Raw genomic sequence first — 12657 nt, 5'->3', positions numbered from 1 at the left:
GAGGCTGACCCCAGTACAAGGGGTATTTGAGAGGAAGAAAAAGAAGAAGATAAAATAGATACATTTATTATTAAACTGCTTAAAACAAATGTTTTCCTAAAACCCCCTTTTAAATGAGAGCAGTGCAGACTGTGCTTCTGGTTCCACAGAGACCATGTCCTTAATATTTCCTTGAACCCGTGACCGGGTTTTTCTCTAATTGCTCACTGGGGGTTTTCTCTGGCTCTGCGCAGAACCTGAGCTGAACCTGTGAGCACTCTCCGAGCTCCAGCGTGGGGTTTCTGGGATGGGGCTTCCCCCATGTGCCTTGCAGCTGGCGAGGATGGGGCTGGTGTGGCTCCTGGAGCCAGACCCTGGCCTGCAGCAAGGTGGGACTCGGGAGGTTGTGGCAGGGTTTGGAGCTGGGGATTATGGCACAGCCAGGGCAGAGCAGGGTTTGGGAGCTGGGGGTTATGGCACAGCCAGGGCAGAGCCAGGCTGGCAAGGCTGGGCTGTCTGAGATGGGCGTGTGACTCTTGTGATGGGCTTGCTGACCTTTCATGCCTTAAGCCATTCATCTTTTTCTGGCTCAGGAAGAGGGTAAGGCATGCAAACAATAGAAATGCAATGAGAAAGAAGTTCTTATGAGGGAAAACAGCAAAAAATCTTTTGAGGGCACCAGTGGGATTAGTGCCCTCGTGGATTCTTCAAATATTACAGTGAATTTAATTAAATACATCGTGATCCCAAAAGAGGCTAGTCTAATTAGCCAGATCTAGAATACATTTATTCTCTTTTCTCACCCTTCCAATCAGAAGCCTCGGCATCAGTTCATATCCTATTTTTAATCATTCCTAGACTCAGAGGGCTCTCCTTCCTCTGTGTGAGCAAGGCACACAGCACTGGGTAATATGCGTCTTAATTCTTATCTCAGCTGTAACTGAGATAATATGCATCAGAATTTTTACCAGCAGGTCCTGGCTGCATATAGGAAATATTTTTGATTGACAGACCTCATGATCATGTCCAAATCACTGTACCTGTGCCTTGGGCCAAGTGTGTGGTGAGGAAAGAGTTCATTGAGATGACACAAAGAATCAAGGAGGTCTCGGGGTTGGATGGCAAAAGCTGGCAGGGAGTATTGTATGGCTGAGCTGTTAGGTGTGGGGTGGAAACACCAAAGGCCTTCACTGAGGAGTCTCATGTCATTTCACCTTGGTATTGATTTTTCCTCAACTAGTGACATGTCCTTCCTGTGGAATTGGGAAAGTTCTGTGACCTCCCGCTGCCCAGGAGGAAGGGACAGCAGCTGTGCTGTGGCAGCCAGTGTGGCTGTGCTTGGTGAATTCTTCCCTCTGGTTCTAAGAAATAATTGCTGCATCTTGGGATCCATTATATGAAATGGCTGTTTGTTTCCCCAGAAGCACGGACCTCTGTACCAGAGGATTGATAGGTTTTTCCAAATAATTGTGGTATCATAATCTGGAATTAGCTGTATTGGCTGCAGCAGCACAGCTCAGGAGGAGGACAGGGGTTTTCCAAGTGCTGGCCTCTCATGGTGGTACCAGGCTGCATTGGCTCTTCAGCCATCTTACAGGCCAGGCTGTTACTTCCTTCCTGATCCAAGGGAATAAAACCTGGATGCCAGGGAGCAGAGAGGTGGATGATGGACATGATGGCTCTGCACTCTGCTTCCATACAATGTGTCCAGGACCTCTCTGTCTAATGGGTTTGTTGTGTTCTAGAGTTGCTTTGGTTTCACTCTTCCTAGTTTTCCATGAGCATTTATCAAATTTAATTTCATGTTTGATATGCAGTTGGATCCCCTCCCAGGGCGAGCTTTGAGTGTGAAGAAATGAGCTGTGAGTGGGTCATTAGCAGGTGTTAGTGCTGGGTTTGGTGCTTTCCTTCACTGAGGGAGATGATCTTGTCTGTCTCCATCTGTGATTTGTGCCCATTTCAGTGTTTTAGTCTTCTTGCTCTTCACCAGGAGAGTATATAATACCTTGGGAACAAACAGGCTTTGTCCCACTGGATCTGTGTCAAAATGTGGTCTCTTAACTAATTCCCAAGTGGCTTTTAGTAATTTACAGTGGACTAACCCAGGAGACTAGGGGTGATAGAGAGCATTGACATAGGTCTGCTTTGTTCTCCACAGCACCTGCAGCAGCATGAGAGTGGGGTTGAAGGTGAAAGCTGCTACTACCACTGTGTCCTTTGTAACTACTCCACCAAGGCCAAGCTGAACCTCATCCAGCACGTGCGCTCCATGAAACACCAGCGAAGTGAAAGCCTGCGGAAGCTACAGCGCCTCCAAAAAGGTCTTCCTGAAGAAGAGGAGGACCTAGGACAGATCTTCACCATACGCAAGTGTCCAGCTGCCGAGGCCGGTGAGTGCTGCTGCCCTGGCGTGAGTGTGGCCAGTGCTGTAGGGTGGGCGAGTGACATCAGACCCACTATGCTGTTTGGTGACAAACTCGGTGATGTTCCTGTTTCTCTTCTCTGCTGTGGGATGACACAGTTTATCAGTAACACATTACAGAAGTCCCACTGGCCTGAGATGGGATTTGGGATGTAGAAGTGTGAGTGTTGGTTCAAGTTGGTGCCTTAAACCCTGGAATATTGTATGAGTATCTAAAGATAGTGTCATATCTGGACAACTCAACCAGCCAGTACACTGGTAGATGTTTTGCAATGAGTCAAGTGATCTCCTGAGCTGCCAGATTGAGCTGTGCCAGCTTGGCACTGATTTCTGGTACTTCAGCCACACTGGTCTGGGAGGAGAAGCTGGGTGAAAGGGGTGGGCAGGAAGGGCAAGTGTTCCATGTCTGCTTTCCGTGTCTCCTCCTGATAAGGTAAACAAAGTGAAGGGCTTGTATGAAACGTTTGTTCACACAGATCATAGGAAAGGGATTGCAGCTGTGAATCCAGCAAGAGGAAATGTGCCTGAAAGAAGCAGTTAGGCTGGATGGAGCAGAGATGGTACTTTGTTAGTCAGTCATGTAGAGGGTTGAGAAGTTTTTAATATTCTGAAAAATCAAGGTCTCCTGAAGTCCACTCTGGAGGGAGGAGGAGGAGGAGAGTCAGCCTGGGTCAGCTGGTTTGTGTGCTGTCAAGGTGTGAAGGTGCTGGAGCTGGAGTGTGCCAGCAAAAGCCTTCATAATCCTCCTCTTAGCTTCAAGCAGGACTTCCCTCTATGATGCCTGTGAAAACAAGTAAATCCTACAAATAGCCACGCTGGGGAACTGGAATTCTGCAGTGAATGCACATGGAGATGAGGAAGGTGATCTCGGTTCAAAGGGTTGAGAAGGGATGGCAGCAGCAGCTGGGGGAGAAAATTAGGGGTTTCAGAAATGTCCCTTGAATTCACATCTGGGTCTTGTTGCTGTTATGCCTGTGAGTAATGAGGATCTGAAATATACCCAAAACACCCCAAGAGTGAGACAGGAGATTTTTCATTAAGAGTTAAGTTCAGTCTTGTTAAAAAAGGTGCCCAGTATGTGACCTTGGTGGCCCAGTGGAGTTGAGGGCATGGAACATGCTTCTCCAAAGGTCACAGTGACAGTGAGAGCACAGTGGCTGCCACACCACCCCGGCGGGGACAGCAGCTCTGTCAACCCTTCTGCCGTGCTGCCGCCGTGCTCTGCCATAGGAAAACATTCCAAATTCAAAAGAGTTCTTTGGGCAGGGCTGTGGGTTGTGAGCTGCTTAAACGCAAAATGAGCAGGGAGGGGAAACTATCCATGCCCTTTTGTGATCGACAGAACAACCTTGAAAACCTTGTTTACTCTAGAAATTTCTGTTTACCTTGTCTTTTACTGTACAAACCTTATCTTTCCCATCCGGCCACCCAGATTAGGACATGGCAGGTACTGGGAGGGCAGGAGCTGACTGTCTGTGAGGGAAAACAGTTTGGTGACCATTTCAAAAAATGTAATATTTTAAAAGTCTTGACAAGTCACTTATAAAATTACATTAAAATACAAATATTTTAATTTCCTTTAAGCTTGTTCTTCAACAAAAACTGGAAGCGAACAAGACACAATGTCTTGATAATACTTTATTTCAAAGGTTAAGAATACAAGCAAGAGTAAGGCTGCAGAAAGCAAAGGGGGTGTGTTGGATCAGTTTTGCAAGTCACTTTAAGCGGAGATACCTAATGTCAAACACTCCTGGAGCCCATTGTTGAGCTGGTTGTAGCAGGACACCTCGCTGGTGTGCTGGGCTGGGCATCCCTGCAGGGAGAGGAGTCAGGTTTGGGTGAGGCGCTGCTGTACCCCCAGGGGTTAAAAAGGGTGCTCCCATCTCCCACTCATTCTGATCCTGTTATGTCTCCCCAGCTGGGGACACTCAGCTGCGGGGCAGGGCTGTGCATGGGGTTGGTGTGAGTCTGTGCCCTGTGTCTCCTCCTTCTCTGTGACACTGCAGGGTTGCTCCTGTGTCCCCGTCATGGTTTTTGTTGTTGTTTTCTGAGGGCTGGGTGGACTTTCCCTGCTGCCTTTTGATAAGGCTTCTCTGTGTATCAGATATCAGGATCAGACACCTTGAGCAGACGCTGGTCCATGACACTTCTCCGATCTGTCACACATCTCTGCTGGGGCACAAAGAAACAGTGACTTTTTTGTTGCTTTGCTGCAGTCCAAGTGCAGTGGTCTCTTCTGTAATGTGGCCTCGTGTGACGGCGTGGAGTCACCCCATTCCCCTCCTGCTCCATCCCATTGCTGTGCACAGAGTGCAGGTGCTGGGGTTGAATGCTGTGTCTGCCTGTGTGTATCTACTCTGTATGTCCCTATTCTGTGTGTACCTACTCGCTGGTGTGTGCAACCATGTAGGAGGAAGCAGTGCTGTCTCAAGGCAGTGGGTAGATATTTGCTTGTGTAGATGCATCTCAATCTGTTGGAAGAGAGCTCTGATCACACCTTAATTAGTCCTCTAACAATCTGCAAAGGTCAGTGCCAATTGCCTGTTCATTTACATTTGTAATTGTGATGGTTCTTGATTGCACATTAGTTGCAACTCACTCCCTCCCACCCCGAAGAAACACAGGCAGCCTCAACAGCCGCTCCAGGGACACAGGGACCTTTGTCCCTGCCTGTGCCAGCAGCTCAGCCATCCCCAAAAATCAGGTGTCTTTTGGGGAAGAGCTTTAGGATCTGCCCTCCACTTCCAGTAAATGATGAAGTCGTTGGCAGGGAAATTACGTGGACATCAGGCAGGAAACCAAATCCTCCTTGAACTGGATAATTAAAGACAATTAAACTTTTCTGCTTGCTTTGAGAACTGTGCTCATTATGCAGGAGATGGGGAAGAGGCTGGTAATTCAGCTGGTTTGTTGATCAGAGAGAACACAGCTTTGGGGAGGGAGTATTGTCCTCTCAGGGTACTTTTGGACATCTATTGCTGTGGTATCTGGGCTGCTGCCGCTGCAGATGTCAACCCCTTGCTGCAGCAGCATCCATGTGATCTTACCCATAAGCTAATTGATTTTTAATGGTGGTGGTTTAGAGAAGAAAAAAGTGAAGAAAGAGTGACCATAATAAAAACCAAAACGTTCTCAATATGTCGGATGGGTGCACTTACGGCTCATTAGATAATGCCAGCTAGAAACAAGAGTGAAACAACCTGCACTGAATTTTCATTCTGACTTTGCAAGTGTTTCTGTCATCCCAGAAGACATCGAGCACTGCATCTCTCTCCATGTCTCAGGCAGCCACATGCAGGGTCATCGGTCAGAGTGGGACATCTGCTCCGTGTCCAGCATGTGGTGCCCCTGCTCTCCCCATCTTATTCCTCTCCATATGCCACCCACACCGTTGGGGCTGTTGGGCCCCCATTGCTCAGCCTGTGTCCCCCAGGTCAAGTGCTGGTCCCACTTAATGTTTACTCCCTTACCTGTTTCTCCGGACTCCTTCTGTTTTCCATCTCTGCTCTCCCTTTCCAGAGTGTCTTCCTGTGGGAGGATCAGAAGGCCTTTGCCCACTGCACCCACTGTGTGGGACAGACATCCTTTAGGTGTCCGTCAGGTGTCCATGCTCCTTGTGTGCACCACCCTCTCCCCACTTCACCACAGAGGACAGTCCCTGTGGTGGCCACACTGTCACAGCGATCCTTCTCATTGCTGCCAATGATGACTCCTTGGCAGTCATCTACTTCCAGCACAGGGTTCTTGTTGGGGTCCTTGCAGGAGGAGCAGGGCCGGCGCTCTGGCAGCCCTTGCTGGACACCGAATGCCATGAACAGTCCCTTTGTCCGGGCATGACTGGGACTGGGGAGGTCACCTCTGCCCCTCTGCCCAACCTTGCTGGAGCACCCACGCTGCTGCCTCTGCCAGCCCACAGCAAGGGACCAGCCAGTCTCCCTGTTCCAAACAAGTGGATTACAGTTGAGGAATACCTTTACAACAGAACTGCTCTGAGAACCCCTGGAAAGCTGCTGGCTCTCTGGAAGGGGGGCATCCCTCAGAACCCGTGCTTTTCCCCTCCTGCCTCACAGGCAAAGGTCCACTGCCTGTCCACATCTCCCTTGTGTTTCAGTGTTTGATCTTTTGAAGGGCTGGCAGCTGCAGACTGAAATTGGGATGTGAATCTTTGATGAAACCAAGTATGTAAACAGACCTACGGTACAGTTGAAGCGGTGTTCAGATGATAAAATCCCACATGGTTTAAAAATAGTAGTTCCCAGCCTCAGAATCACAGAATCACACCTCAGCCTGACTCTGCCTGTGGCACCTGCAGACAGCGGGATGCTCGTTTGGTCGCTGCATCTCTGTGCACGGAGTCATGTGGAACTCTGTGTTCCTCCCTCTCACAAGCAGTTCTGTGGCTGCCCTAGGGGTGTGAAGGCATCACCATGAGGGGGAAAGGAGCAAGTCCCACGTGACGGGGAGCTGGTTTGGTCAGGGAGTGACCAGGATGTTGTTTGCACTGTAAGGTTTCTCTCAAATGCAAAGTTTCTGTCAAGCAGAAGGAAGGCTCGATGTTTATGACCTGGCAGTGCTGCAGCATGCCCTATTACCTCACCTGCTTCCTCGGGGCTGCAGCAGTGCTCTCTGGTTCCCTCTCTACTGTCCAGACTCTCAGTTCTTCTCTTCCCTTGGCGGTTATTCCCTGGATTGGTAATTGTGACCAGCCCATCCATAATGTGAAGCAATTGTGGAGAAAGAGAGAGGGGATCTTCCACAAAAACGTCCTGCAAGGAGGTCCTATTGTTTTCCCACCTTGGAGAGTGGGCAACAATGTGAGGCACTTTTCTTTCACCATCATCAAACGTGGAGTAATTATTCATGAAGTTTGTTACTGCAGGGGTGTGAGATGTGCCTTTGGGGTTGGTTTTTCATCATAGCAGATTCTCTACTTCCAGTAGCTCTTCAAGACTTATGAAGGGAAAGTTGGTAGTGATAAATTACATTTCTCTCTGCTAAAATTAACTCGAATTTAGTGGGGTCTGATGTCCTCTACTTGGTCTCCATTAAAGACAGTGTGGTCATTTTTAATGATGCCTGTTGGTCTCCACCTTCTGCTGGAGGTCATGGAGGGTTTCAGAAAGAAATCACCAGTTGGTTTTGTAATCTCTCTCCACTTTTTCATGGAACTTAATTGCACACAGCAATTAAAAACTTATCAAAGCAGATCACCTATATGATGCCTGCAGGAAGAGAGCACATGGAGTCCATGCTGCAGCATCTGTCAGTCAAAACCACTCTGCAGCTCTGTCTCTGCTGATAATGCTCCAGTTACGTGTCTGAAATGTGTGGCCCTTGCAGAGGGCTGGAGAAGTAATTTCCAGGCTTGTCCTTGACACATTTAATAATCTGCCAACCCAGGTTGCAGCCTGACCTCTCGTGTACAAACACCAAGTGCTGCCCAGCTTCATCAGTATCTCTTGGGCTTTTTACCTCTCACCCTCTACAACTTGATACTGCCTTTTCCCAGTATGTGATCTGTAACCCCCAAGAGCAGCAGTCTGTTCAGGCTTTGTTTCCAAAGTGCTGCATGTAAATCCAAGCAGACCATCAATATGTGCATGGTCAGAGCTGGGTGAGGAGCCGCAGGTTTGTGGGAGACATTTGGGGCCCTGCTATGTGCACTTGGCTTCTGTCGGGGCCATGTCCTGCAGCTGGGGGTGTGCAGCAGCTCTGTTGGCTAAGGAGGAAATCCCTTTCTGTCATCTCCTTCGACACAGGGAGTGAGACAAGGGATTGTCCTGTTTTGAGAAAACGTTCACGGGTGGTGCAGTAGCATATGTGGACTAGTAGCAGAGGCAAACAGCCCTGGGCGATGTGTGTGTTGGGCTGATTGAACTCACAGTTCCCTTCACTGCAGCAGTTCTGATCTCCCTGCCAGCCCCACCAAGTACCCCCACATGCAGGATTATCTCTTGTTTTCCAAGATCTCATGTCACGTGTGTTCATTTAGAGGACAGTTTTTTGCTTTCTCCTTTGCTGTTCTGCTGAACCTTGGAATTTTTTCATTTTTTTTATGGATTGAATGGCTTCAGGACCTTTTACCATTTCAGCAAGTTCCTAACAGAGTTGCAGTATTTCTGGCAGGGTCTCTCCACTGGAGGCCATCCCAAGGCTGGGCAGATGACAGAATCTCTGCTCCATGGTCGGGAAGAGAGACAGAGAGAAGCTTCTGGTTCTGCTTTAGTTTCGCATGGCTTTAATGGTCATTGAAATCCAGCAAAGGTGTTTTTGGCAGCTGTGGATCAGGGTGGCTGCACCCAGCTGGCTCCTTTGGAAGGCCTACAGACATGAGGAGAGCCCAATGCTTTGAGAAACTTTTAGGGGACTTTCCTTTTCTGGTATTACCCTGTAACATAATTTCTGTATGTTCCTCCTCCTTGTGTCCTTTCTCCCACCTAAATTTTGGATAGCCCCATTCCCATCCCAGCAGCATCTCTCTGTCCTTTTCCGTTTGGGACACCATGGAGCTGTTGAGGTCTGGCTCCATAGAATGCAGGGATAAAGTTGGTTTTCTTTAATACCTGGCAGAGGCAGATTTCCTTTGTTTTTTTTATTTTTGAGGTTGGTTTTGAATTTAAAGTCAAGAGCCAGTTGTGCCTTAGCTCTGCTTTGACCAACCAGCAGCCAAGAGATAATCTCAAAAGGATATGAAAGGTTTAATAATTTTAATTTTGTTTTTATTAAAGTTGGTCGTGACTTTTTCCTGTGCCTCTGGTAGACGGGAGGGTAACAGAAACCGGCCCAAAGCCTGGAGCATCTGCTTAATGAAAGTGCAGCGGGAGGCGCCTGCGGAAGGAAGCGGTGGGGCAGCCGGGCTGGGGAGGGCAGCCCAGCGGCACGCGGCAGCAGCACCCGGCGTGGCAGGAATCTCATAAACTCCATCCCACTCCAGCTGCCACTTGTCCTGGGGAGCTCATGGCTTTCATTAAGCAGAAAGAGAGGAAGCTCTGACGGCTGACTTGTTCTAGAATGTTCTCGTTTGGCTGCATCTTAAAGCCCTTTCCACTTAGGAAAAGTAAAAGGGGAAGTATCACCAGATGCTGCAGTACAACACTATGAGTGTTGCATATGTGTTCTTGGTCCCTCCCCTTCTCTGCTTTTTCCTCTGTATCCAAACAAACTCCAGAGCCAGGCTGAATCCCAGCTGTCAGAGCTCAGCATCTCCCTGAACTCCATTTCCCTTGGGACTCAAGAGTGGCACCCCTGCCTCTTGGCACTGTATCTCTGAAGCTGTGCTGCCAGTGCCTAGTGCATGGTGCTCGCTGCACCTTCTGCTTCTCTTCCTTGTTTCTCTTTTCCCCTCTCTTCTGTGCAGATTTAAAATAGGGAACTCTTCTCCTGAGGACGTGGAGGTGGTTCTTGCAGTGGTGCAGGTTAAAGGTCTCTCCCTGTGAGGTGTGAATCAGTAAAGATTTAGTAAAGCATTGCAGGTAGTGCAGCCTGGTCTCAAGGTGTGTTGAAGTGGGTTAAATGTCTGTGGGAGTGACATGGAATTCACACTGACAGTAAACTCAGCTCATGGTGAAGGTCCTATCAGTGTAGCCATGCTGCTTTTCTCGAGCCTGGCTCCTGCTTAGGTGCTGTGTCTGACCCAACCCCTTGCTTTGACCTTCTGGTGGCACGGAGAAAAATAAACCCTCCAAAGCCTTGGACATGCACTCCATCAACTGTTCCTCCACTGTTAGCCCTGCTTTATGATGTTTTTCTCATAAACTGTGCGGCAGCAGTTCATATCCAGCACATTCCCACAGGTCTGACACTTGTAGCCATTGATGCGCTTCTGTTTTCTCCCTTCCTGTTCTACTGGGCTTCAAATTAAATACCTCTGGAATGAACATGCCTCCTCCTGTGTTCCCAGGTTAATGAGTTGGGAGAGCTGCCTGGCTGCTGTGCTGTTCTTGTCTCTTCTCTTGTTGACCTGAACTGAGAGGTGCTGGATCTCCAGCACAGAGTTTTGATGGTACCTGTTTTGATGGCACCTTCTTCCCTGCTGACATGCCCAGTAACACCCTAGCTGGGGCCAGTGGCAGTAAGGAAAGGTCAGTCTTGTTCAGCTGGGCACAGGCTTTGTGTTCGGAGGCAGCAAGGATGTTTGACTGGTTTGTAAGTAAACAGTGGAGCAGGGTGAGACCTGTAGCAGCATGCTGATGTGCCATCCTGTTTGGAAGGTGAGTTTGAAGCCTGCTGCCACTGAACATTCCAGTTTTTGGTTATATGCTTCATTGTCCTGTGCAAAAGATCCATTTGTTTTTAAAAGCTGATGCAAGTCTGCCAGGTCATGCTCAGCGCTGGAAGAGAATGTCCTTGCAGTTTCCCCTCTTCAGGAAATACCCTTGCAGGGCATCAGCTCCTTTCATAGTTCATTCTGCTGCCAGGAGCACATGTTTAACTGGCAGGACTGAAGGAGGAGCCCCCCTGCTACCCAGACTTTGCCATGCACTGCCAATGTACTGCCCGAAACAAAAAAGTGCTTCGAGACCTTTGTTCAGAGGAGACTTTATGAGAATAGGAAGTGGTCTCCTCCTCTAATCTGTAGGTTATGGACTTAATTGTGAGAGATACAGAGCTTGGGTTCTGAAATAGACTCCTTTTTTTCTGTATGAGCCATAGGCAAAATGCGATTCCATACATTATTGGGGGGATGGTTTGTGAAACTAGGTTTTACAGCAGCTGGCTCAGGCTGGCAGTGACCCCTGGCCTGACCTGCTCCAGCATTCCCACTGCTGTGGTGTGCATGTTGGACCAATCTCCTGTGTCCCTGCTCTGGTCTTCTGTTTGCCTGTACTTCTGAAATGCATTTGCTTCCTGTCCCTTCTGCAAGGCCTATTGATCCTCTGGTGATGACATTAACATCCTCAGAACTGCCTGGGAAGGAGCTACCACATGCATTTATTTTTCCACTAAAACTCTGAGATTGGCTAATAACGTGCCTGTCAACACCAGTGTCCTGCCTGCTCTGACTGCTTCAGAGGGAAATCTGCAGGCATATAAACAAATAATAACCTACCTCAAATCAAGGTCTCATCCTTGTTCCTACTAAAATTCAATTCATACCCTTAAGCAAGAGGGTTTCCATTTCTTCCAAATACTCAGTTTACTTTTCCAAGTTGCACATCTTGATGCCTTTGCCATATATTTTGTTTTGACCTCAATGATTTCCTGAGGCCACAAGTTCCAAAGGTTAATTGGGAGCTGTATGAGAAATTACTGTCCGTATTTGCCAATTTCCATTTTCCCCCCTGTTTCCCTGTTGTCAGTCCTTCCAAGAGTGGTGGGTGAGAGAAGCAGTGTCGGTCTGACTCTCCTGAACCCTCACTTGGATGCTCCTCTGAAGGCCACTTTCAGCTTAAAGAGCATGAGCCCTCTCTTTCTCTGTGTGGGTATCTCTTCCTACCCCTTTTTAGGCTTTTCATTTATCTGTGGTCACTTCATCAAACAAATAAATAAATAAATATCAGTGGTCTGGGGTTTTTTGTTCTGTTCTACACAAGTGCTTTCTCCCCTGTCAGCGTGTCAGGCATAGGTTTCCATTGGTCTGCAGGGATGTGCACCCTGGACATCAGATAACATCCCCACTCAATGCCCTCCTGGCCCCAAGTCCCTAAATCTCAACGTTTCTCTGGGATGGTGCATGTGGAGCCCTGCATGACCCCACCATCGCTCCCCATGGTTAGGGTTAGGGCACCCCAGGGGCACAGCCTAAGTGTGACTTCCCATCTCTGTGTTCACATGTGCCAACACTGCTGCGCCTTCTCTGGGAACGGCTCTTGCATTTGCTTACCAATTAAGCTGGAGCATTCTGGCCTTTTCTATCCCCCTTTCATGGTGATGAAGGTTTGGTGATTGTTTCCTGGCTTCCTCTGCTGCTTTGCTGCCTCCTTTGTGGCCAAACAATGGGATTAATTTGGCCTTTGCCAGCCGTGCTCAGTGCCGGCTGTTCCACTTCACTTATGCAGCCACCTCTCCCTTCCACAGCACCTACTCCCTGGCTCCTCCTGTTCCCTTTCTGTGCATGTGTGGTCTGGAGGGTCACTCAGAGTTTGTTTTGTGTTGGTCTGGCAGGGTCAGGGACTGGAGCCCAGATGCTGAGCTCAGACATGTGGACGATGTGGAGCTCAGACCTTCCCAGCTGAGCTGTGTTCCCTGAGCCCATGTCTTGCCATCCGTTGGGGCTCTGATGAGATTTGGGTGGTGGGAGATGGGTTGTGTCCCCC

The 12657-nt window shown here is 48.8% G+C and overlaps 1 protein-coding gene and 1 long non-coding RNA gene across 11 annotated transcripts in view; one reads left to right on the top strand and one right to left on the bottom strand.

Moving 5' to 3' along the window:
- ZFHX3 (zinc finger homeobox 3) overlaps positions 1–12657 on the top strand; it is a 480743-nt gene that overhangs the window by 419741 nt on the left and 48345 nt on the right. For all 10 annotated transcript variants that reach the window (XM_085071261.1, XM_085071268.1, XM_085071270.1 and 7 more), the window contains one exon: positions 2138–2369. In XM_085071261.1, coding sequence (XP_084927387.1) covers positions 2138–2369 — 232 coding nt within the window. The remainder of the gene's footprint in view (positions 1–2137; positions 2370–12657) is intronic.
- Positions 4036–6915, bottom strand: LOC146431968 (uncharacterized). The gene is made up of 3 exons (XR_014854452.1): positions 6594–6915; positions 5872–5929; positions 4036–4570 (listed from the first exon to the last, which is right to left on the bottom strand). It is a non-coding gene; the product is annotated as an uncharacterized LOC146431968 (long non-coding RNA).

Source organism: Lichenostomus cassidix, chromosome 11 (assembly GCF_008360975.1).
Source record: "Lichenostomus cassidix isolate B80296 chromosome 11, HeHo_3.0, whole genome shotgun sequence".
Classification (NCBI taxonomy): Eukaryota; Metazoa; Chordata; class Aves; order Passeriformes; family Meliphagidae; genus Lichenostomus; species Lichenostomus cassidix.
The sequence above is the reverse complement of the archived record's forward strand: the minus strand, read 5'-3'. Positions and strand labels throughout refer to the sequence as shown.